General features: G+C 42.6%; 1 protein-coding gene across 1 annotated transcript in view; it reads right to left on the bottom strand.

The window, feature by feature from the left end:
• CDH5 (cadherin 5) overlaps window positions 1–25,771 on the bottom strand; it is a 34,693-nt gene extending 8,922 nt beyond the window's left edge. The window contains exons 1-8 of the mRNA XM_035119438.2: window positions 25,577–25,771; window positions 9,678–9,877; window positions 6,474–6,762; window positions 4,888–5,004; window positions 3,828–3,995; window positions 2,643–2,830; window positions 1,421–1,674; window positions 826–956 (exon numbers count right to left, since the gene is read on the bottom strand). Of these exons, the coding sequence (XP_034975329.1) occupies window positions 826–956; window positions 1,421–1,674; window positions 2,643–2,830; window positions 3,828–3,995; window positions 4,888–5,004; window positions 6,474–6,762; window positions 9,678–9,860 (1,330 nt within the window). The 5' untranslated portion in view covers window positions 9,861–9,877; window positions 25,577–25,771. The remainder of the gene's footprint in view (window positions 1–825; window positions 957–1,420; window positions 1,675–2,642; window positions 2,831–3,827; window positions 3,996–4,887; window positions 5,005–6,473; window positions 6,763–9,677; window positions 9,878–25,576) is intronic.
• Between the last annotated feature and the right edge of the window lie 333 nt (window positions 25,772–26,104).

Here is a 26,104-nt window from a genome sequence, read left to right as displayed (position 1 = left end):
CTATCTTCATGCGATCTGGAACCCTACAAAGCAGGGTTTTGGCTCACATAGGGTTGTATCCAATTTTAGTATCCATTGGATGCAACTTGCAGAGAGCTGAGGAATCTGATTTTCAGATGGTTCACTCCATGTAGGGACGGGCAAATCTATCAATTTCCGTTTATGTCAGTTTCTAATTTTTCCAGTCTGAAGTCCGGCTCTCCACATTTCTACATCAGTTTGTGATTCCCCCCTCCAAAAACATTCGCATGAAAATTCACCAGTATTTTAGTGCAAATTTCTCCCAATATGCACATTTTTTGTATGCAAAAACATTGTTACCAATACATACATATATTTTTTTATGCACACTCTACCCTATGCATTTTTATAAGCATATCTTGGCAGGAAACCAGCATTGCAAATTTCAAACAATTGTGAATTTCGAAGGATGGTTGTATAGCTATAGTTTAGGAAAGTGCAAAGTAGGTAGAAACACCTTTAAATGTGAACTGATTTGAATTTCTCCCTCCCTCCCTGCATTCCATGATGCTGTATTATCATGCAAATATGGGTTTTTAACATAAAATCATACCCTTGACAGGATTGGAGGAGTGGGGGAGTGAATCAGATAAGAAGACCCTCATGATTGGTGCCACCCACTTGGCACAAGGCCTTGGGATGGATCCCTACTGAAGAATGGCTTTCACGGCATGGATACAACAGCAAAAAGGTTCAAAGAGGGAGGACTTGTAGTTTGCCTGCTTATTGCAATCTGCAAAGGAGAGGGAATCTCTGGGTGCCTCACTCTTGTCAAATTCCCTAGTAACACAAGTTCATACTTACTGTCTTGCTCCAGTTCATTGGCTGCCACAGTTATGTTATGCCAGGCACTTTCTTCTCTGTCCAAAGGCTTCAAGGCAAAAATATGTCCCGTGGTGGATATTTTGAAATAATTGGATCTCAGGATGTGATATCTGTGTTGGGTGCATAAAAAAAAAATGGTATCAAAGTAGTATTTGAGGAGGAGCCAAGGCAGAGACAGAGTTGGGGCTGGGGGATGAGTCGTTGGATAGCGAAGGGGAACATAAGGCACGGTGCCCTCCCCCTCCCTCATGGCCAGCTCAGGGCCAGGGCATGCGCCAGAGTCCCTTCGCGACCACGAGGAGAAGCAGGCTCTGCCACTTCCCCAGCCCCACGGGGGCGCCTAGTTGTACTCCATTATAAATGTGCATCTGGGGCCATGGCCTCATTGGCCCTGCCCATGCTATGCCTCTGGTTTAACAACATCTGGAGGGCCATAGGCTCTTCATCCCTGCATTATACAGTGTAAAAATTCAGTTCTTCAACACATTATCATGGGCTGTATAAAGTGTTGTTGCAAGGGATGCAAACTCAGTTGACCGAGCACCTTTTGGGTACAGAAGAAGCTTTCTGTTACCTTATTTTCCGTTTTGCTCTATCTGGGTCATGTGCCGACACAAATCCGATAACCTTTTTGATGTCACTTTCCTCTTGAACTTCAAATATATAGAAAGGTTGGGAAAAGACAGGTGGTTCATCAACATCGAGAACTTTGATGGTTACACTTGCAATACTCTTGGATCCTTTCGTCCTGGAATATGCATAGTTAATGTTGGCATCAGTTGCTTCAACATCAAACTTGTAGGAGGGTACCTTCTCAAAGTCCAGTGGCTAAAAACACACACAGAAACATTATCAGTACACAATAAAAAGGGACACTGTGTATACAATGAACATCTTTTTAATATTTAGGAACACAGGAAGCCAAGTCACTATTATCCACACTGACTGGCAGCAGCTCTGCAGGGTCTGAGACTGAGGTCTCTCCCAGTGCTACCTGGAGATGTTGGATATTGAACCCGAGGCGTTTGCATGCAAGGCAGATGCTCTACCACTGAGCTGTGGCCCAGCTCCTAATATAAGAGAGTTATATTCATATTTCTGGTCTGCAAAGCCCATTTTGGAATGAACCTGGAATTTAATGGAAACTCTTGCAAACTCTTCTGGATGTTTTGTACCCATGTAGATTTATTTAGTCAATTATTAGCCTGTTGTGTGATAGTGGGTAATTAATAAAAATAATAAAAATAATAGTATTTATTTATCTATACCCTGCCCATCTGACTGGGTTTCCCCAGCCACTCTGGGCGGCTCCCACCAGAATTAATGTTAATAATAATAATAATAATAATAATAATAATAATAATAATCCGATAAAACGTCAGACATTAAAAACTTCCCTAAACAGGGCTGCCTTCAGATGTCTTCTAAAAGTCAGATAATTGTTTATTTCCTTGACATCTGATGGGAGGGCATTCCACAGGACGGGCTCCACTACCGAGAAGGCCCTCTGCCTGGTTCCCTGTAACCTCGCTTCTTGCAGTGAGGGAACCACCAGAAGGCCTTCAGCGCTGGACCTCAGTGTCTGGGCTGAACGATGGGGGTGGAGACACATACTGCATGTGTCTAGATGTATGAATGGATATGTGTGAGAAAGTGGTTGTCCCATACACCTTTTGTACTGGCCCCACCAACCATGGGCACATACTCCCGGAAAATTAGCTATAAGGGAAGGTAGTTCTTGGGTTCACAAAGATTCCCCACTCCTGATGTAAACAAAGATACATTGATCATAATACCTTCTTAGGTCTAATTATTCCTTCATTTGTGAAGGGGTTTGGTTCTATTCTGAAGGTATCTTGGTAAGGTCCTTGGACAAAACTGTACTTTGTATTTCTGTTCTGTGGCTCATCAATGTCTTCAACTTCCAGTCTACCAACTTCACCGTCTAACCTGGTATTTTCAGGGACTTCAAAATGGAAGTTTTCTGGAAAACAAACAAATAAAAGTACTTTGGAATAAAAGGAAAATCAGAACACATGTTCTTGCTAACAAAAGGATCATCATCTTGCTCATTTCAGTTTTCATCACTAAATTGTGTGGCGTTGGCCTTATGTGTGGCCATCTTGAGTGTTTTCATGCTCTGAGGTCTGGGTATCCTTTGGCTAAGGGGCTGCATTGGGATCAGCTGTTGGAAACAGGGTGCCCCTGGAGTAGCTTACATAACATACGTTAAATAATGGACAACGTGATGAATAACAGAATCTTTGGCAGAAACCAAACTGCAGCAGAATGGAAACAGCACTGGTTGTGACAAATACAGATCACAACAGAATTTGCAATATGCCTGCTTATTTTTAACCAATTATGTAAAACTTGAAATTCAATATTTTTGTATTTAGAGGCTCCTTCTAATTTGAGGCCCTAAACTGTAGCTTACTTAGCTTGTGTGTAAATCTAACTGTTTGCTGTGGACCCACCCATGCATTCTTTGTTTTCACTGAATGAGTGGGAAGTGATGGTGTGTCAGTTGGTGGCATGGACAGAGGGCTGTGTTAGCTTCAAGGAACACAGGGCTGTATCCAACTTAGTCCTACTCAGAGTTGACCTACTGAAATTAATGAATTTAAGTTAGGCGAGTCCATTAACTTCAATGAGTCTACTCTGAGTAACAGTAGAATTGCATAACACCCATAGAAAGAGTCAGACCATTGATTCATCCAGCCTAATACTGTCTACTCTGCCTAGCAGTATGCAGTGCCCCCTGCTTGGAAACGCTGGACAGCCACTGCCAGCCAGTGTACATATGCTGCACTGGATGCATCAGTGGTCTGACATGCTGTCACGGAATTTATAAATGTTCCAAATATCTAGTCAGATTTGGAACCCACAATGCATTACATTCAACTGAATGCAATTTCCATGAACTGAGTTAGGAGCAGGTGGCTTCATCGAATTTAATTCATTGATTTTGCAAAACTAACTTTTCCTAAATGTTGGGAAGTTGTCGTTGATATCAGTCAGTGAGATGCGGACTGTAGCAGTGCCTGAGTCTTCTGAGTGTAGACCGTGACCATCCACTGCTTCTACCACAATTGTATAAACAGGGGTTTTTTCTCTGTCCAAATCTGGTACAGCTGTGTAGATTGTTCCTGTAAAAGAAAAGAAGAAAGCTAAACATGCACCTGCCTCATCTATCACCTCAACATTATTATTTTTTACTATTAGATTAATCTGTATAACCTAAATTTCTACTGCTTGCCTTTAATTTAGCATTCATTTTTAATTTTAAAAACAGTTAACAGAATTTTGACTCCCTCCCACAGATCACTACTTGCCAGTTTTGGTTGCCCAGCAGTCCTCTCCAAGGTAGTCCTCTCTTCTCCCTTTCCATCCTTCCAAGGTAAACTTTATGTGTGGTGTGGTCTACCCACCTACCTGCTTCAAATCTAGAAAAGCCAGCTGTCATTGTTTGCTCCTCGTCAGCAGATGAGGGGGGTGAGAAATCCTTTGAACTTTTCAAAGATCCTTCTAATCCCAAACTTTGGTGGTTTCATATCTGTTAGTTTGGAAGCTAAATGGGACGATCAGAAAGCATAGGTGCCAACTCCCTGGGACCCTGAGTGCCTGAGCTCCCACAAAATTCCCCACGAAGGGGCTGGGCACCCACAATTTCACTGCCACAATTTCACAGCCCTGGGCACCCATGTTTGCAGGGCCAAGTTGGCACTCCTGTCAAAAAGGCATTGGTTTCTGCTTGCTTGGAAGACTCAGCAGGTGGGTATGCAGAAGTATATTATTTCACAGTGAGTCTGAAAGTTCTCAAAGGTTGACAGACCAACAAACTGACTTGACAGATGATGTGGTGTGGCCTGACTTCTACACAGAAGTTTCCTATTCAGGCTTGCCTGTTAGCATGAGCAATAAGAGTGCTTTGTTCTACTTTTGGATCTCAGACTTCCCAGGACTAGCTTTCCTGAACTGTGAGGAGTTGAGTCTGGCAGGATTACTTTTTACCAGCTGATTTATTGATATCATACCTACCAGTATCATCTATTTTGAAGTATTGGTTTCCCTGAATAACTTTGTAGGAAACACGAGTATTGCCAAGAATTGTGGGGTCATCAGCATCTACAGCTGTCACTTTGGTGACTGATGTTCCTAGAGAGAGCAAGAGCAAGGGGGGAGGGGAGATTGTTACCAAAAGATGATACTTAATTATTAGTGTTTCAATTCTGTTCGGGTAAAAACATTGCCAACAAGAACTGTGATGAATCTGCTTAAAGCGGTCTCAAAAACCGACTCTCCTGAAACAAAGCTTTTTCTCCCACACCACTTTGAACCCTCCTATTTAATGCTGCTGCTGTTAGGAAATTTCTATCCTACATTTACTCCAAGGCACTCAAGGCCATGTAAGCGGACATGTTTTTTCCTCCCCCTCCCCATTTTATCACTACCACAACCCTGTGAGGTAGGCCAGGCTGAGAGACAGTGAGTGGCCCAGGCTCCTATTCCAGGACTCTAGTCCACTATTCCACACTGGTTACAATAAGAATGCTCAATAAATAAATAAATAAATAAATAAATAAATAAATAAATAAAGTATAGCCTGCTCTGCCTCCCAAAGGAGCTCAGGGTGACAAACAAGTGATGAAACAATAAAAGTATTTTTAAAACAATTCCAATGCAGATGTAGACTGGGAAAGATATAATCTTAAAAGGCTTGGTGAAAGAGGAAACTATTCTGGGGCTAGCTATACAAGTGGCGAGTCAAGGATGGAAAGGGTTAACTAAGAGAAGGGAGAGGTCACTTACAGACCAGGGATCTAGTGTGGGCGCTGTGTGTGTGTGTAAGCTCTCAAATTACATTATGCATCTAAGTGCTAATCTGGGCTTGGCTGAGCTGGCTAGATGTCTCCTGAGCCTCCATCCAGGGCCATAAATCGCTGGACATGGCTAGCTCCACATGACTAGAGTGGCTCTGAGCCATGGTCTGTTTCTGCAAGTATTCAGCATAAGAAGCTACCGTAAGGAAGAGTTAGCTTTCTTACTGCAACTGGATGATCTATGCTTCTTTTCATTTATATTAGTGGTGGGAAACATCCGGCCTCTGAACCCATTTCTAGCAAATTCTGCCCACTTGCCAATCATGTGACATCATTTGATGTTACCCATCTATCGTTTGTCCTGTCACTTTCCACATTGTCTGTGGCTTTCCCTTGCTTACACTTAACATTTTATGTACGGTATCTTACATTCATTTTAATTGATTTAAAGACTAAGCCTTAAAGGAAAGGAGACTTAAATTTAAGAATGTGTAAAATGTTTGCAAAATACATAAAAATTAAATTAAATAAATAAAAAAATATGCATTTTTTAAAAAAAGTTTTGCTGGTGTCTTTGCTTTCTTGGCCTTTCAACCTGCTGACTTTTGCCCCACCCTTTTCACTTCTGGCCTTGCCTGCTATTGGGCAGAGAAACAGCTTACAACTTCTAGGGTTGGCTAGGTTTGAATCTGGCCCTTGGGCAGAAAGTGGCTCCCCATGCCAAGTTTCTGTTAAGGTACTCCCCCCCCCCCATGCAAGCACAGTAGCATTATTATTATTTTTTAAAGAGAGAGATGAGCTTACCTAGTGGTGACATTTCCAAGACAGAACCATTAAACACTTTTTGTACAAATTCTGGGGCATTGTCATTGATGTCATAGACTATGATACGGAACACGGAGGGTTGTTCCAATGACTTATTGGTGAAACGGTCAAGAATGTGAGCCTTCAAGTGGTACTCCGCTTTCTTCTCTCGGTCCAGCCTCTCATTTGCAGACACATCTCCAGTGCTGTCTTCAACTCTAAACAGAGTCCCAGCACCTTCCCCTTCAAGAACGTATTTAGCATTGGGATTCCTGATGGTTGATGTGATCTAAAAAGCACAACAAAGTCTGTAAATAAGAATTAAATTGTGAAAGCAGAACAGTCAGTAAGGGATCCTAGGAACATAGAAGCCATAAGAAGCCTAGACAATGGCCAGGGACTCATAAAACCAATTGCTCAGGTTGTATATATGTGTAAATAAACCATATATATATAAGGACACCAAAGTCTCTGCTGTGCCTCATTTCCAAAAGAAGACACAAACCCTGGGTAAGCTGTCTGGAACCCCTAGAGTCTCGTCCTGCTTGGAGATAGGAGTGACATACAACAATATAGACAATGGAACAGTACATTATGAAATCCCCTTGATTAACTGCATGTGACTCAGGCAAAGCTTTTCAGTTGGTGTTCATTGCTGAGTTTGATGCTGTCCTTGATGGAGGCAGCTGTATGTTTTCATTTCCCTGAATATTAGCAGGGTTCTGTCAGGCTGTCATAGTGAAGTGAAGGGGACCTTTCTGGATCAGTGCATTTGCTTGACAGGCCGTGAGTCCTGCAGCAAGTACTTTCTGCTAATGTGAGCTTGTTCTGTAGGACATGGTGAAGCTTCCTCTCTTTTCCTGGAATTGTCCCCCAAAAGAGTTCCTTCCTTTGTATGTTTGCTCGTTCGTCTTCCAAGAAAGGAACAGAATATATCTGATTCCTTCTCAACATCCTTATGTTAGCTCTCAGACCCGCAAATGCACCTAATCTTTGCAGAAAGGTCATAGTGCTATAATACTAGGGCTTCACAGAAAATGATAGATATCCAGCTTTCATGGCTTTAGGTACTTTTATGTAGATTCATGGGCAAAATAATGTCCTGGAACTGCTATAGTGTGCACTGCTTCTTTAATGTTTAGTGAATAATATTTATTTATTTATTTATTTTTACTTTATTTATTAACTAAATTTATATACTGCCCTTCATCTGAAAATCACTTTCTGCTTACAATATAAAAACACAAAAATGCATATTATAGTAACAAACAAAAACAATATCCCTTCCCCACCCAGTTTAAAAGGCCATAATTTGTTTAAGTAGCTAGAGGCCTGGGATAAGAATGTTTTTGTAAGGAAGGCACCAGGTAAGCCTCCCTTGGGAGAGCATTCCACAAGTGGGCAGCCACCGCAGAAAAGGCCCGCTCTTGTGTTGCCACTCTCCGGACCTCTTGTTGAGGAGGCACATGAAAAGGGGCCTCAGGGGATGATCTCAGTGTTGGTTCATATGGAGAGAGGACATCCTTGAGGCACATAGCTGCCAACTTTTCCCTTTTCTCATGAGGAATCCTATTCGGAATAAGGGAACTTCCCTTAAAAAAAGCGAAAAGTTGACAGTTAAGTTGAGGCATTGCAGTGAGGCATTGTGGTCCTGAGCCATTTTGGACTTTATAGGTCAAAACCAGCACTTTGAATTGGACCCAGAAACTAATTGGCAGCCAGTGCAGTCGGGTCAGGATTGGTTTTATATGCTCAAACTGTCTTGCCCTAATGAGAAATCTGGCCACTGAATTCTGCAGCAGCTGAAGTTTTCAAACCATCTCCAGAGGCAGCCCTACGTATAATGCAGGCACCCCCAAACTGCGGCCCTCCAGATGTTTTGGCCTACAACTCCCATGATCCCTAGCTAACAGGACCAGTGGTCAGGGAAGATGGGGATTGTAGTCCAAAACATCTGGAGGGCCGAAGTTTGGGGATGCCTGGTATAATGTGTTGCAGTGATCTAACTTAGAGGTTACCAGAGCATAGACGACAGACATTAGGCTATCCCTGTTAAGATGGGGTGCAGCTGGGCCACCAGCTGAAACTGATGGAAGCCACTCCAAGCCACCAAGGCCATCTGAGCCTCAAGCAACAGTAATGGCTCTAAAAGGAACCCCAAGCTGCATACCCACTCTTTCAGAGGGAGTACAACCCCATCAAGAGTAGGCAACCTCCCAGTCATCCGGTGTAGGGAACCACCCACTAACAGTTCCTCAGTCTTATGTGGATTGAGCTTCAGTGAGGCAGGCAATAAACCAGCAGAATCTCCAATCTGCGCCAATTGCCCAGGGCCAGGAACACACACTCTAGATCAGGCACCCCCAAACTGCGGCCCTCCAGATGTTTTGGCCTACAACTCCCATGATCCCTAGCTAACAGGACCAGTGGTCAGGGATGATGGGAATTGTAGTCCAAACATCTGCAGGGCCAAAGTTTGGGAATGCCTGCTCTAGACCCCCCCCCAACTGGACAGAAAGTTTGAAGGGAGAGAGAGAATCTCTATAGACCACAACAACTTCCCCTCCCTGATACTGCACAGGGGAGCACCCAGGTCTCAGTGATACAGACCAGATTGGCCTCCTCATCCATAATCAGATCATGAGTGAGTGAGGTCTTCTCAGAGCTGAGCTGGCATTCAGCAACAGCAGCCATAGGTTGGATGAGAGGCTGGCACACAGGCAGACAATAGAAATGAAAAGGAATTTGGAAAAACATAGGAAGCTATTTCATACCATGCTGGACAATTTGTCAATCTATCTCAACTCTGCAACTCATAGCCAGAGATCTTCCTCGTCACTAGTTACCTGCTTGTAAGAACATAAGAAGAGCCTGCTGGATCAGGCCAATGGCCCATCTAATCCAGTATCCTGTTCTTGCAGAGGCCAACCCAGAGGCCTATGGGAAGCCCAAAAGCAAGAGCTTCGTACAACAGTATTCTCAGCAAGTGCCTTGGGCCATGGAAGCAGAACATAGCCACCCTAGCTAGTAGCCTAACTGGAGACTCCAGGAATTGTACTTATGCCTTTCTGCATATAAAGCACATCCTTTACAACTGAACTATGAATTGATGGTTCATCAATCGCTAATTGTAAAAGAACGGGGTAAAAATTACATTCATTTGGGAGAATGGGCAAGACTGAAATTCAACAAATATATTCTTACCCTCCCAACATGATGTGGCAGAGTCCCATTGTGCTCTTCGATAATATGCATTTTATTCCAGATCCACTCTCTCTTTATGCGCTTGTTAATGTTACTGTTAATGGCAGTCCTTGTGAAATCTTCTCCATGAGTACTAGCGAGAACCAGCGTCAAAGAAAGCAGGAGAAGGCAGCATCTTGCCATCTCTGTGGAAGAAAGCCCTGTAAAGCAATACAAATGATGACTACAGATGTTGTAGGGGTCTTTCCAATGAAACTCTCCCCATGCACCTGAAGGCCTATCTTGTCTAGCATCCAGCTTCCTACAATGGCCAATCAGATGCCTCTGGGAAGCTCACAAGCAGGGCATGAGGACAATAGACCTCTCTCAACATTGCTCCCTAGTGGCTGCTATTCAGTAGCATGGCACCTCTAAGTTTGGTGGTAGTATATCACAATCAAAACTAGTAGCCAATGATAGCCTCCTGCTCCTTGAACTTTTCTAACCCCTCCTTTTACAACCATCCATTGGGTGGCAATCAACAAATCTTCTGCCAGAAAATTCCAAAACAGCCTTCAAGCAGATTTTCTACCTGCCTTGCCCCACTCCCCCTGCCTGGGACCCTTATAAGGCAAAGCTGTTGCTTAAGTATTTCTCTTTGTCATAAAATCATAGCCTTGTAGAGTTGGAAGGTACCCCCGAGGGTCATCTAGTCCAACCCCTGCAATGCAGGAATCTCCACTAAAGCATCTATGAGAGATGGCCATCCAACCACTGCTTAAAAACCTCCAAGGAAGGAGAGCACCACTTAACATTCTCTTAACATTTTTGTAGAGAATGTCCTTTTGGCAGGAACACAGATATGCTGGGTTTTTAATACTTTTGAAATGTTAAGATTTTGCTTTGAATCGTATCACTTCCATTTGTATTATTTTGCATTTGCATTATTGTATTTGCATGTATCTGTTTACTCTTTCTGAGCTGCCTTGGTGGCCTTTTTTTTGGTCAAAAGGCAGCATATAAATAAACACCAACGTAAAATTGCAAAGGCAGCTTTTTTTGGGGGAAAAAGCCTACAAATAATCAATTTCACTAAACTTATAACTAAATATATATATATGCCAATAAAGGTGTTGAATTGAACAATTGAACTAAATATATTACATTAAGAGAGGAAACTGAAGCACAGGCCTCTCACCTGTCATCTTTCTGCACCTCTTGGCAATGTCTGAACCAGTCTGGAGTTTTACGGGCCTCCAAAGTCTGATGGTTCAACAGAGTGAGGACACACTGAATTCAGTTTATTGACGGGACATGAAATTTGTGGGCTGTGAGCTGTTGTGGGCCTCTAACTGCCATCAGGCTCAGCTAAGAAATGATGAGAGCTGTAGTCAGCAATATCTGGAGGACCAGAGGTTACCCTGGTATATCACAATACATCTAAATACTATGGGAGCCTTTATTCTTGGTATTACCTTAACCTGCCCAGATTTTGATGAATCATGGGTGTGATGGGGTTATCAGGTGTAGAAGTGGTGGTCTAAGCTCACATCACTGCATTCTCATTGCAAACATGCCTGATACCAGGTGACATATATTGATTATAATTTATGAAATACCACCTCAGGGCCAGTCCTATAATTAGGCACAGTGAGGTGGCTGCCTCGGGCAGTTGATGCTGGGCACTGGTGGCTGTGAGTTGTGTGTAGGACATGCTCAATTCAAAGGGGAGATGAGCAGGTTGTGTAGACAGTACTGAACTAGATGGACCCAATATACGGTACGGCAGCTTCCTTGCATCATTAAAAAGATGGCTACAGTATTTCTCGTCTGCCCCTTTCCTTCCATTTTATTCACATTCATTTCTTTTCACATTCCGCAAACTTGCAAAGGGTTTCACTTCCTCCAAGTGCTTTTTTGAGCAGACTTTGTGTCGCCAGATAAAATACATCTGTCTCTTTTTGACTTGAGTGGGAACTGGATTGTCAGCCCCTTCTTCCCTGGAACAGTTTGTTTGCTGAAGCCAATATACCATTTCTCTTGAAGTTTTTCAAGCCAGCCACAAGATTCCTCTAATATTACAATGTTTGCATCATGAGCAAAAAGTCTGGAACTTGCCCGTTTCCACTTGCAAATCCCTTCTTGCCAGCAATTTGAGAACACAGGAAGCTGGCTTATACTCTGGGCCCCTGCAGATTGGTGTTTTGTTGCAGTGGGTATATTCTGCAACATGTCATTGACACAATAGGGCACCAGCGGTGGATTTACCCTGCTCTAGTTTGTTCTGCAACACTTCTCCAATGCTATTGCATTATTGTAGCATAACAAACGTGGGACAACCTCCCCCACCTAAATATTTGTGGTATAAAAAAGTTACAGGATCTGAGCAGAAAGATATCAAATCAGATATGCACTGATTTGAAGTGAATCAGTCTGATCGTCCCCAAAGGTTTGCAGGTGCAAATAGTATTAAAAACAGGATCATGTCATTAGTACAAATGACCATGAATGTGCAATAAAAAGAAAGTCTGGAAGGGCCCTGAATCAGACCACAGGTCCACCTACATTGTTATTGGCTGCAGTGGAGGTGGGGAACATTTCTCAGCCCAATGACTGCATTTCCTCATAGGCAGCCTTCTGGGGGGCACATGCCAGTGGTGGGCAAAAGTGGGTGAAGCAATGGATGGGACTCCTAACTTTGTACAGTAGGGTACATTCCAGTCATGCAAAAGTCAGAGGCTTCTACACCCACCCACCCACCCACCTCTCTTGCTTGCCTGAGTAGAGGTGTGTTACCACACTCCACAAACACTTTCCAGCCAGGCAAAAAAACTCAGAGGGCATGGAGCAGGATAAACGAGGGTTTTGCCCTGGGGAGAATCCCAAGGGCCATACAGAGAACTCTGGAGGGCCACATGCTGTCCTCAGCCCTCAGGTCCCCCACCCTCATCTACAGTGACAGTTTCCCACCTCTGCCTGAAGACTAGAGCAACTGAACCTGAGACTACACACACACACACACACACACACACACACACACACACACACACACACTGCTCTGGCACCAGGGGGCAGAGAGCAGGCGGGGCGGGGCTGGCATGCATCCCGGGGGTGTGGCGCACCGCCCACAGGGGCATGACGCATGTCCTGGGGGCGTGGCGCCCAGCACGGGCGTGTGGGGCATCCGCGATGGCACCCCACCAGGATTGCACTGCTGGGGCGCGGCGCTCCCCCTGCACTCCTCTTCCTCCACCGCTGCTCTGCCACTGAGCTGGGAGCCCTTGCTGGATCAAATCAAAGACCTGTTTCAGACAGGGCAGGGCTCGTCATATCATGAACCACATGAACCACAGCAGCCCAATGACCCATCTAGTCCACTCACAGTGGCCAACCCAATGCCTATGGGAAACCCACAAGCAAGACATGAACTTAACACTGCTCTCCCCTCCTGTCGTTTCCAGCAACTGGTATTCAGATATTTGACAGTGGAAGTAGAACATGGCCATTAGGATTTGTAACCATTGATAGCCTTATTCTCAAGTTCAGTTCCTCATGTTTCCACATCATTTTGCAATTTTTCCTTTTAAATGTCCTCATGAAAATTCACCAGCATTTTAGTGCAAATTGCTCCTGATAAACACATTTGTCTATAATTTTTCCTGATATACAATTTTTTTGCAGAGCTATTTCCTGGAATAATAATAATAATAATAATAATAATAATAATAATAATAATAATATATATTATTTATACCCCACCCATCTGGCTGGGTCTCCCCAGCCACTGTGGGTGGCTTCCAATAGAAAAGTAGAACACAGTATAACACATCTTTGTATATTATTTTCCACAAATATATGCATTTCATACACATTTTACCCTAGCATATGCATTTTTGTTTACATTACTTGGCTGGAAACTGCATTCCAAAATTTGGAGAAATGCGAATTTCAAAATATGGCTGTATTTTAGTTCATGTGTTATTCTAGAAAGTGTGAACAAGGTAAGTTTGCCTTTATTTGTGAACTGAATTGAATTTCCCCCTCCATCCCTATACAGAGATGAGCAAAACAAAGACTACGGTATTCTATAGTCTTGTACGGGTGAGGGTTGGGAAAGGTATGCTGGTATTATAAAAGACACAGGAGGAGGAGGTTGTGGATGCCTGAATCTACATATGTTGGACACCACACTTGATCAGTTTCCACTTATGCATGGTTACAATCTCATCTACCAATCCAGTGTTGACAGAAGATTTGGATAATGAGTGAATATTACTTCAATAAGTGAAGTATCATGATATTCAGCTGAAAGACATAATAAATACACTTTCAGATATATGTGCTTTTTTCTTCACCACAAGGCATCTATGACTGGATGAGCAATGCATTTATGTTATATAGACAAAGGGCTTTATTGCAACACCTAACATAAATAGAATGCTATTGAAAGAGTCCTTTCAGTTTTCGGTTTTTTAAATGTAAGGATACATTTTGTAATGTTGGAAGGTTCTTATTTCCAGAAGTTCCCAAGCATTTTAACTAAGGGGGGGGGGGTCTTAACAGTGTTTTGTCTTGCTTTCTGTCACTAACTTTCACTAGGCTGAAATGAGGGACACTTGATCTGACTTTTCTTTGGTTCATTTTTATGGATCAGGGTAACAATCCTGCCTGTGTTATATTGAAGTATCAACCTCTCAGTGACCCCTTACCCTGCTTGTGATGTAGAATGAAACATCAGGCTTTTTGACTGATTGCAAAGAAGCATACACTGATAAACTATTTCGCCACCAGGAAAACCTGCTAATCAGTTTCCTCAGGGATTCCTAAGTTGTATTCCAAACAAACACCGATTCCATTTAAGGCTTAATTGATAACACTTAGAAGTAGTAAGATGAAGCTTGTTTTGCCCGAACGTATGAATTTGCCCTACTCACCTCCATAGACACCATGATAATCTTGAGGAACAAACATTTAACTTTATAGTTCAAATGAAACTTTTCATGTCCCCTTTTGTAAGTCAGCACTTTCCCACCCATTTTACATGCAAGTATATGAGACCCCAAATCATGTTCAAGGACAGGTTTTGTGCTGGTTTGGGCAGCACCCTAAAGCTCTAACAATTTCCACTCCACTTCACGCTGCTCTGAGTTTTAGCACTCTGCTGGAGATCAGGCCAAGGAAAGGGCAAGATCTCTATTGCCTGGCAAGGCGACGGTTACAGAGGTGAGAGCTTAATTCTCACAGATATAGAAATCTTCATTCTGACTTTTGGTCCAGAGCCCAACCAAATCCTCTCCCCCAACCAAAGTCTTCTATCAGCTTTTATACATGCAACTTTCCTCAGTCCTCTTCTCCATTCACGATGCCAGAGATCTGGTAGTGCTTTCATTCATGATCAGGTGATCTCAATGACTGACTCTTATAATGCGCTTTACAAGAAGTTGCCATCGAAGGCTGTTTAGAAGCTAGAGCTAGTGCAATGACTGGCCTTGATTGTGGTTTACTATGAACCTGAGCAACTACCTTATTGTATGAACCCATTTGTCCATTAAGGGGAACTCATTTCTATTTACACATTTATTACATGCATGATATGTTCACCATCATAGTGTTGTGGGGGGAGTGGTTAGGCTATATGCCCAAGTCCCTTCTAATTCCTGGATCCAACAAGGATTCAGTTGCTGAAACAGGCAGGCCAGCTTCCTGGTGAGGTAATGGTCTAAGTATGGGCCATTAAGACGGCAAAGGAAGTGTCTCTATGACACAAGGGAAATGGGTACCTCCCTCCCACAGCTGGCTTGTAGTTAGAAAGACAAAAGTCCCAGCTGAGGTGTGTGCAAGCTAGAGGCTAAGAAGCAGGCTGGGCAGCTGAGAGACAGAGCCATGCCTGATTTCTCCTGGGATCCAAGGCTGTGGCTATAGGAGAAGCCCATAGCTTGGGGTGTTAATGCTGTGAGCCCCTTCATCATAGGCACAGGCTGTAAATATGTGCAAATAAACCATATATCCTAAAGATACCGAACAATACACACAGACACTTGCATCTCTCTACAAGCATTCCACCTTGGTCGGTGGTGAGAATTCCAAGCCACATCTCAAGTAAAGAAGTGGACTATTGAGAAGCCCTTGATCTGTGGTCCTTTACCACAGAGAGTGACATATCCAACCTTTATCAGAGCTTCACTAGGCAGCCTGTTAACCAAGCATTCATCCTGATTTGCTTGCCCAAGGCTTACACAGAAGTTGTACTATATCTGGTTTTTATTGAGCACTCATTATGATTTGTTTGCTGCAACGTTATATGACAATGAGCAGTCATCCTGATTTGCTTGCATGGTGCTTACATTCTTCTCATTAACTGAATGAATTGTTTACAGCAGTCACAGATCAATAAAATTAGATGCACAAATGAAACATATGACTAGTTAAAACAATTAAAAGCAGATGCATATACAGTCTCCATGTTTCCCTCTTCCTCTCTCTCAAGCAGCCAGCAGAAAATTTCTCCTGATCCTCACCAAAGTCAGAATTTATTTATTTATTGCAACTACTCAGTGATATAGAGGAAACATCCCTTAAGCAAAACAGGAGATCTTCAGATCATCTTCCATGAAGAATTCTTATTAGAGGGAGAATCAACCTTTCTCTACATTCACTATACAGGCTGTAGCACAATCAATTGTTTAGCACCACTGTTCAGCACATTTCTGTCACTTTCCTAACTGCAAAAGTCCTTTTTTTAAAATGGAACTGTTGCACCAGGATAACTGGACACTCCACTTTAAGTGCTCAAAACTAAGCTCCAGTGCAAAATAATGAAAGTCTAGAGGCAACCCTGGAAAGAAGATTCTGTATCATGCCTTCCAGTGTTACAACAGTGACTATTTTGATTTCAGTCTCCAGTTACTGAGTTCTTGGAAGGTTGCCACATTATTTCTCTCCAGCTTCCACACCAGGCATGTCTGATTAGCTCATAATTATGGACCATCAAAAGTTACGAAGAAAACATCATCTAGCTCTCTGTATGCATTAAAGGAACCTCTAGTTATTTAAAAATTACTAGAGGTAATTACTTCTATTTTAAACCAGGCAAAAATAGGAAATAAGGGCATTAAAAATGAGAAATGGTGATACCTTATCCTGTTGCTTCTGCTAGAGAGTTACACCAACCAGATGAGTATTAGTGCCTTTGGACTTTGAAGCAACAGCAGAAATGGTCATCTTAGTTCATTCCATAAAATGCTGCACTAAGCAGTTTTGCAATTATCACATGTCAAAAAAGTTCAAGGCATCTTAGTTTCCTTTTGGTTAGCTCTCTTTCCCCGCACCTCAAATAAAAGAGAGCTTACGATTTGAAAATGGAACACTGTCTTGATCAAAGTTCTGGTTGGCCACTATGAGAAGAGGATACTGAGCTAGATGAGCCTTTGGCCTAATTTCCGGTAATCAGGGTTCTTATGTTTTCATTGAACCATGAACCTAAGGAATTGAGATGGAAGGAATTGGCAGTTTTGATTCTCCTGGTTTCTCATTTTTCCAATCTTAAATTTGGTTCTCTGCATTTCTGCAGCAATTTACACATTTTCTTTTAAAATATCCTCATAAAAATTATTCAGCATTTTAGTGCAAATTTCTTCTAATAAATACATTTTGTATGCAGTTTTGAATAATGTACAGTACACATTTTTTGCAAGCAAGTTCTCCAAATGTAATGTATGTCATTTTCATCAACATACTCATTTTTATGCCTACTTTTACCTAATATATGCATTTTTGTAAACACTGGTTGGTTGGAGAATTGCATTACAAAGTTTGAATAAGTGCAAAATTCAATGGAAGGCTATGTTTCACTTCTCATAGTATTTAGGAAAGTGCAAATGTGATAAATTCTGCATTAAATGTGAACTGAAACAAATTTCTCTGCAAGGCCTGAAGTAAGAAAGACAAAACCTCTCTGTTCCTTCCTCCTCAAATTATACTCTGTTTTTGTTCAGTTTTGCTCAGTAAAATGATACCAGGTATTTTCTCAATGGACTCTGTCTGTGTTAATTAAGTGACTTTGCTAACAGATAGAACAGGGGAAAGTATTTTTAATGTTAAACTTTCTATGTGCTTTTGAGGTCCAGATTCACCCAGCCCCAATCCTTGTGTTTGAAGCTGGGAAGGGTTGCATGACCTCAGGGATGGATCTAAATGTGTGGCCCTGTTGTACCCATGTTGCTTCATGAATACATAAATATGACCTAGCAAAGGAAATGCCCATACCATGTTGTAAATTAGCTATGAGTGGCCTCATAGCTTTCATTGCTTGCACAGTTTCATTGCACAGTTGCTTTTAGTTTTACTTATTTCAGCAGGAAACATTTCTCACATTCAGATCCTTAATAGAACCTGTGCTTATTAGGATTTCTTGGCCTGGATGATGTTGTTGGGAGTGAGCTAGAAAAAGATACAACATTTACAGTTTGGCACAGAGGTGACAGAGGGCAACAGCCAACAGTTTGCAAGCCTCTGACTGCTCATGAGATCACATTGTTTTGCATCTCCACCCACTTTGAGTTCCTTTTGGCACCCAAGAGCTCTGAGCACAGAAACAAGTGTGCTGAGTGCCAGGAAGAAAGTTCACAGCTGGAGTGGCTTTGTAAAATAGTTCTACAAAATCAATCTTTTGAAAGGAAATGGTTAGTCTGTAACGACCACATCTCACCATTCACGAAGGTTCTTCAGGAGCAGGGATGGGGGAGAAATTGGATTCAGTTTAAAGGTGAATTTATCATATCCACACTTTCTGAAACAATACAAGGACTGAAATGTAGTCATCCTTCAAAATTTGCATTTACCTGAATTTTGTGATCCACTAGTCCAACCAACCAATGTTTATGAAACTGCATATATTAGGGGGAAGCATGCATAAAAATGAATATATCCATGAAGATAACGTAAAAAAAAATGCATTACATTAGGGGAATTTGCTTGCAAAGATGAGTACACTAGGGAAATTGCATACAAAAATGTGTTTATTAGGAGAAATACACACCAAACTACCGGCGAGTTTTCATGAGGATTAACAAATAACAATAACTCTCAAGTTGCTGTACAACTGTGGAGAACTGAGTTTAAAATTTGAAGAATGAGAAACTGTGACCCTGACTCTGCGGATGTGTTCAGTTCCAGCTCTGTGCTATCAGAAGGTTTCCATGAGCTGACTGGGAAGTGAGGAATGGGCAGAGGATGGCCAGATGGCTGGCTTCCTGCAGATGGCAGAAGAATGGAAACTCCAGGGATTTCGATGGATAGTATGGGAGACCTAAGAGTAACCCTATTCTATCCCTGGCAAGACAAAGACAATGGATTAATGTAGCTTGGGTAGGGATCGGGCAGGGAACTGAGGTTTGTTCTAATTTTAGTGAGAAGCTACTAAATTCACATTTCTCAAAACAATTTGTGAACTGAAATGCGGGGATCCTTCAAACTTTGCCCTTCTCTGAATTTTGTGATGTGCTTTTTGAGCCAAATGACGTGTACAAAAATGAATATATATGGAGAAATAGAAATAATGACATGCAAAATGCATGGAATTAGGGGAAACTGCTAGTAGAAACATGCATATTAGTTAAATCTACACACCAGCATGAGTTTATCATGCACTAAAATGCTGGCAAATTTTCATGTGAATATTAAACTAAGAGAACCAAAACTGGCAGATTCATCCAGCAGGGCTCTTGTTATGTTCTTATGTACTGCTTGCCAGCTTCCCATTGTGGTTATGAGAGCAGAATGCTGGACTAGATAGGCCTCTGGTCTAATCTAGCAGGCAGTGGTGTATGAGGAGGGCAGGTCAGATCGCAGGAGATCATAGCTCTAGGATTCCCCCCCCCCAGGAAAAAAGTGGGAAGATCCCATTGTCAGTGGTATATCATTTGCTTTGGGTGCAGAAGGCCCCAAATTCAACCCCCAGCATCTCTAGATAGGGTTGGGGGTGCTCCATGGGGGCCAGTGCCTGTAGTCAATACTGAGCAAGATGCTTCAACTCAATATAAGATAGATACAGGTAGGTAGCAGTGTTGGTCTGCCGTAGTCGAAACAAAATTAAAAAATTCCTTCCAGTAGCACCTTAGAGACCAACCAAGTTTGTCATTGGTATGAGCTTTCGTGTGCATGCACACTTCTTCAGATACCACGTGTGCATGCACATGAAAGCTCATACCAATGAAAAATTTAGTTGGTCTCTAAGGTGCTACTGGAAGGAATTTTTTAAAATTTTGTTTCAAATTTTAGGAGCACTGGTGATCTCTCCTGGAGCACCAGGGTAACTGGTGGAATGAGGCTTTCACATTTATCTGTTTGTGTACAGATAAGGATAGAGGAAGTCAGAAAATGAGGGGGGAAATTCTGGATACTCCCTCCTTTTTTCTTTGATGGGGTTCCTACTCCTTGTCAGAAGTTATCTTCCTGTATGCATCTGGTTGACTAATGTGAGAACAGAATGCTTGACTAGATAGGCTGATCCAGCAGGACTGTTTTCCTTTCCGGGGTGGGGAACCTGTGGCCCCCTGGAGACTGCTAGATTAAAATCCCCATAATCCTTGACCACAGGCCAACAACTTCTGGAGGACCACGTGCTCCCTTTTCTTATGCTTTTATGTTCTTATGTAGCAAAGACAGGTTGAATGATACTGGAGTGAAATACTCCACCCAGCGAGAAGTCTGATGTGGCATTTTATTCCAAGTGAAGTTTCTGGGATGCTTATAGAGGACTGCTTCATGTAGAGTGAATTAAAGAAGTCCATTTTGGGGGTTACTAAAGCATGAATGCTTGTCCCAAAATCAAACCATGGTCATCTGTTTTGGTTGCAATGGTTTGCGCAGTTTGTCACTCAAGGCAGCAAACTCAGGGCACATAACAAGCAGTCGTACTTCCAGGTACTAACCAAATTCAAACTTGCTTAGGTTCAGTTATTTCATGTTCTTTCAGACTATGCCTGGCTTGAAAAGGAATGTGTGTGTGTGTGTGGTTCACACCCATTATTCATGTACACTCAGCCAAATAAATTGTATTGTAAGAACTACCCCCCACCGCTTTCATTCAAGGATGGCTACTTATATGCACCATCAAAAAGAGAGGACAAAACAGTATACAGATCTACATACAATTTGCATATGCCAGTGCATACGGAAAGTTAGAAATGGAATTTTTTTTACTATTATTCAAAACAGTGCCTCCAGAAGCTGCTCACTAGATGAGGCAGAGCCACTATGCTAGCTTCCCAACAGGTGGGTTGCTGTTGCTTACTGAGTGGGTGGAGAGGTCGGCATGGTGTAAAATGCAATCTGGCACTCCTGCTGGTGCGCTTGCACCACGCCCGACTCCCCATCACCTCACCCCTCCTTCTCCTGGGAAGCAGCAGCCACCCACATGCTGGGAAGGTGCCATAGCAGCTCTGCCCCACCCATCAAGTCATTTATGAATACCTCTTGCCACAGTGTAGAAGACTGTGGTCAGGTGACCCCCTGTTTGCTGTCCAGGTGCTAATTGTTGGTGAGCAACTTAGCAACTTACTCCCCCTTCTTTAAACTGGAGTTGAACTGGACTTCAAGCAGGTCAAACAGGTGACACCTTCAAATAGACAACTGAAGTAGGACATGTGAGCACCTGAAAAGGAAGGGGTATGTTTGTAGATTTTCCTGCACTTTGCAGCCAAGGTTGTTGTGCTGCAAGAAGCCCAACCTGCTTCTGCTTTCCCCCCATCTAGCCTAAATTAACAAATGCAAACAAACACCCAAATAACATCTCCTCCCTCTGTTGTTGAAGAAGGGCACTTAAATGCCAATTACCACTGTGCTAGGAAGCCATGTGATTTCTGTTTTTCTTGAGAAGAGAAGAAAGAGAGGGATTTCTCTTTAAATAGTATCTGATGTTCATACAATTCAACTTGGCAAAGGCAATCCATCAAAAATGCCTCCAAAGGTTAAAAAGACTATACAAATCCCTTTACATATATCCTGTTTTCAATTACTCCATTTTGCTTCAACAAAAGCAGGATATGAGGCAAGTCTATCCAGCTTGGCAAAGCTCTTTGCAAACTGTTAACTGTTTAAGTGAAAGTTTACGCCTTGATCTCTTCTGTTATTTTATTTATGGAACCCCAACTTTCCTCCAAAGAGCTCAAGGTGGTGTACAAGGTCTTCCTCGCTTTTTTGTCAGGACAAACCTGGCTGAGAGAGAGATAGGATGACCAGTTCAAGGTCACCCAGGAGCTTCATGGCTGTGTGAGGATTGAAACCAGGTCTCCTCAGTTTCTTGACACACAAGGCATTTCCATGCTATCAGTCTTTTGGTCACATACCAGCTAATTCAAGTTGTGCAATTAAAACTGGTTGGCAGCTCTTGTGAAACAACCTCTACAACCCCCCACCAACCTTTTTGTCATAAGGAAAGCTATAGGGCAGGCATAGGCAACCTTAGCTCTCCAGATGTTTTGGAACTACAACTCCCATGATCCCTAGCTAACAGGGCCAGTGGTCAGGGACGATGGGAGTTGTAGTTCCCAAACATCTGGAGAGCCAAGGTTGCCTATGCCTGTTGTAAAGCAAAATGCCTTGGAAACTGCGGGATAACACTTGCTCTGACACTATGGTGAACAAATGGTAAAGAAATGAGAGCAAATGCTCATTAAGTAGCCAATGATCTCTCTGCAAATGAATCAGGATGGAGGTTCAATAAACAGGTCATCTGGAAGGGACCAGAGTGTGTAGTCTGAGCTTTGGGCTCTCCAGGGAATGGAGTAAAATCTCAGGGTGAAGGTTGAGAGTAAAGACTGCTATTTTCTGCTAAGTTTGAGAATGTTTGCCATCTGCTTTTCCCTCTTCCTCCAACCTCATCAGGCTCCACCCTCATGACAACGGGCATGGTGAAGATCTTCCCTTGACCCTCCACATGCAGTCATTTGCTCCCACAGAATCCCCACTTTGCCCCATTCCACAAGGTGCCCCCTTGATCGGCCAGGTTCTTCCTCTTTGCTCACAAGCTCTTTGCCCCTTTGCATCTTGGGGTCTGAACAGCTAGCAACCCTATTCAATGCATACATGCATTTTCCTGCCGCTACATAAATTAAGCTTCATACTTGAATCTGTAGAGTTTTTGCTATAATCTTCAAATAATAATAATAATAATAATAATAATAATAATAATATGGTAATAATAATAATTTATTTATACCCCGCCCATCTGGCTGGGTTTCCTCAGACACTCTGGGCGGCTTCCAACAGAAAAATGAAATAAAATAATCTCTTAAACATTAAAAGCCTCCCTAAATAGGGCTGCCTTCAGATGTCTTCTAAAAATCTGGTAGCTGTTTTTCTCTTTGACATCTGATGGGAGGGTGTTCCACAGGGCGGGCGCCACTACTGAGAAGGCCCTCTGCCTGGTTCCCTGCAACTTGGCTTCTCCCAACGAGGGAACCGCCAGAAGGCCCTCGGTTCTGGACCTTAGTGTCCGGGCAGAATGATGGGGGTGGAGACGCTCCTTCAGGTATACTGGACCGAGGCCACATGAATGTTTGAAGCCTAAAACAACTTGGGACTTTGCATACGTGAAACTAACCAGTTCTTCTGGGCTGATGTGTGTTCTCATTTCCCAAAACTTGACAAAGTGAATTGCTCATCTGAGAACTAAAAACAAATCAGAATACTTTTCTCCAAACATATACAGTATTGGTTTTTAAAATATATGTATATAACAATAGATAAAAGACTGCATAGCTCTTTGCGGTGCTCCAAGTATTTTTGTATGCATTTTCTCAGTCATCATTACAACAGCTCTATAAGGCATTATACTAACATCCTAACACACACACACATTTTGTAGGCTGTTTTGTCTAATATTCACATTTCCGTGCAATTTCCCCTAATACAATGCATTTTTGTATATAATAATAATAATAATAATAACAATAATAATAACAATAATGTGTGTGTGTGTGTTCCATGCACACTTTCTTATATTATATGCATCTTTGTACATATTTTCTGGGGATAGGAAAACTACATTGCAAAATTCTGGTGGAGAACGGATGTTGAAGACTAGCTGTATTTTTCATTCTCATATTTCAGGAAGTCCGAACCAAATTTCTTCCCTATCCTTTCTCAACCTTAAGCATGGTGGCTGGGCATCTCTGTCCTGCAAGTCTAAGTAAGCCTTCTAAAGACCATTTCCCCCAAGCCATGCCTACCTATCCTGACATCATATATTATGCCATGAATGAGGCAGGTAAAGACATGACTCCCTGATGGATTAAAGCAGGGCTTGCAGGTGTCATGCATCAGCTGCTTGGCAGAACCTGAAACCCCCTGAGACTTTGCCCTTTTGACTTGATTTCAAATGAAAACAAGTTTAAAAAAGTTTCACCTGGCATCCAGGTGATGTCAAGTGATTGACAAGTTTGACAACCCTGCCCACCTTTCAAAGTGACCAACAAGGCTTGCAAGAGATCAAGGTCTGGTTTACTAGACAGACTCAGTTCAACACCCCTGCTTTAGGGAGAGCGCAGCCCACACCAGAAGAGGCTGAACAGCACTCACTTGGGCAGATGAAACATCTATGAAGAACAATTCCATCTTGTCTGGCCTTGTGCCTCAGTTTATTGTCCCAAACCAGTAAGACATCAAAGCAAGTTTTCAAGGCCTTTTAATCAATTTTTGATAGAACAGCCAATATACACACATATGTATCTGACTCTGTAAGTCTTATTTCTGATTCATCTACATATGTTCAGCAATAAGCTACAGCCCGTGTTTTCACATATCAGCAGTATTTGTTAGAAAGAAAATCTGACACTTTTACAGTAGACAAGTGTCAACGTATACATTATGTTTTTTACATAGGGTGGTACAAAAATATGTTTTATAGGAGACCCAGTGAAATGAACAGACATGACTAGGTTTGGCCCATCAATTACAATAGTCTTACTTTGAGTAAACCTTAGTTGAATACCACACATGGTTTGGTGTTGTGTGGATTATTTTTGTTAAATAAATAGCTGGCATTGTTTCCCCTGAGCTGGATCAGGACCATGATGTGAGGGAAGGGTGGCTTTAAGTCTTTGTTGCTGCTATGGTCCCAGTCCACTCACCAACCCTCATTCTTTACATTATGGGCCCAGTCTAACTCAGGCTATTTCATTTAGCATAAATCAGCTACATGGTGCCGATCCACATGACAAAATTTAAGGTCACACCCACAGCATACATTTGAAGCATGCTTATACCACCTGCAGTTCCCTGGCTGCTGAGGTTTGTTAGGCGACAGCTAATCCCTCACAAAACAATTCCCAGCACGCTTAGCAAACTATGGTTCCTTGGCATTCTTTGGGGAAAGCTTTCCTGTCTCTCAGAAAAGTTTGCATTAAGGCTCTCCAGGTACACATTGGATAACTGAACATCTTTCTCTCCCCTCACTCCTCAATTTCCTTGTTAAACTTTTATTGGCAGCGGCTTGGGTTCTTGGTGACCTGACCTGAACATCCTTTCTCAAAAACACAAATCCTCTGTTTTGCCATCTGGGATTGTTAAGGCAACTCCAGGTAGTCCTCCCCAGCAACGCAGTTTGTGTACAATGGCAGGATCAAGAAAGCTAGCTTGTTGTAAAAGTACATCCTGGAGTACTGGATGCTTTAAAGCAGGTGTGGGGAACCTTTGATCCTCTGGATGTTGCTGAACGACAGTTTTCACCATCCCTGGCCGTTGGCCATGCCTGTTGGGTCCGATGAGAGTTGTAGTTCAGCAACATCTGGAGGGCCAAAGTTCCACCACAATGTTTTAAAGGGAACCTCAGTCCATCAAACTTTGACAAAGCCGCTTTTAAGTAGCAGATTTAAAAATCCCAAGAACAACTCCCCCCCCAAAAAGACCACGTTTCTTACCTGGGCTGGGCTTTATTCCAAATCAGGGAGAATCCGTAATCAGCCTCCAAGCCTCAATTGGATAAAGTAGAGCGAATATAAAGAACTAAGTGAAATCCGTTATTTCACTGCATTAAGCAATGCAGGGAGTGTTCAGCTTTACAGTCTCCAAGGTTTCCCAGCTGGGTGTCCGCCTTTTTCCCATCCTGCATCCTGTTATTGTTCCAAGCCTTACTAATGCCAGGGAGAGAAGAGAGTGGAGGAAACCAGATAAAAACTTTTTTGACTCATTACTGGTTCAACTTACCTTCAGCCAGCCAGTCGCAAAAGAGGCAGCAGAGGGGACAGGCCACAGGAGAGGGGTGGGGGTGAGACCTCAGGATCGTTGTCATTATCTAACATCAGTACAATGTAAGAATGGTAACACCCAACTTTTATTAGTCCTCTGAAAGAGAGGCCTGCGCTTTCCTCAATTTTCCTTGGCAAGCTGATTCTAAGGCTCAGTTTAAACACTGCAGTCCACCGGCAGATGCGGCAGCCAAAATGCAT

This window comes from Zootoca vivipara, chromosome 6, assembly GCF_963506605.1.
Source record: "Zootoca vivipara chromosome 6, rZooViv1.1, whole genome shotgun sequence".
Classification (NCBI taxonomy): domain Eukaryota; kingdom Metazoa; phylum Chordata; class Lepidosauria; order Squamata; family Lacertidae; genus Zootoca; species Zootoca vivipara.
This window is presented reverse-complemented; position numbering and strand designations above follow the sequence as displayed.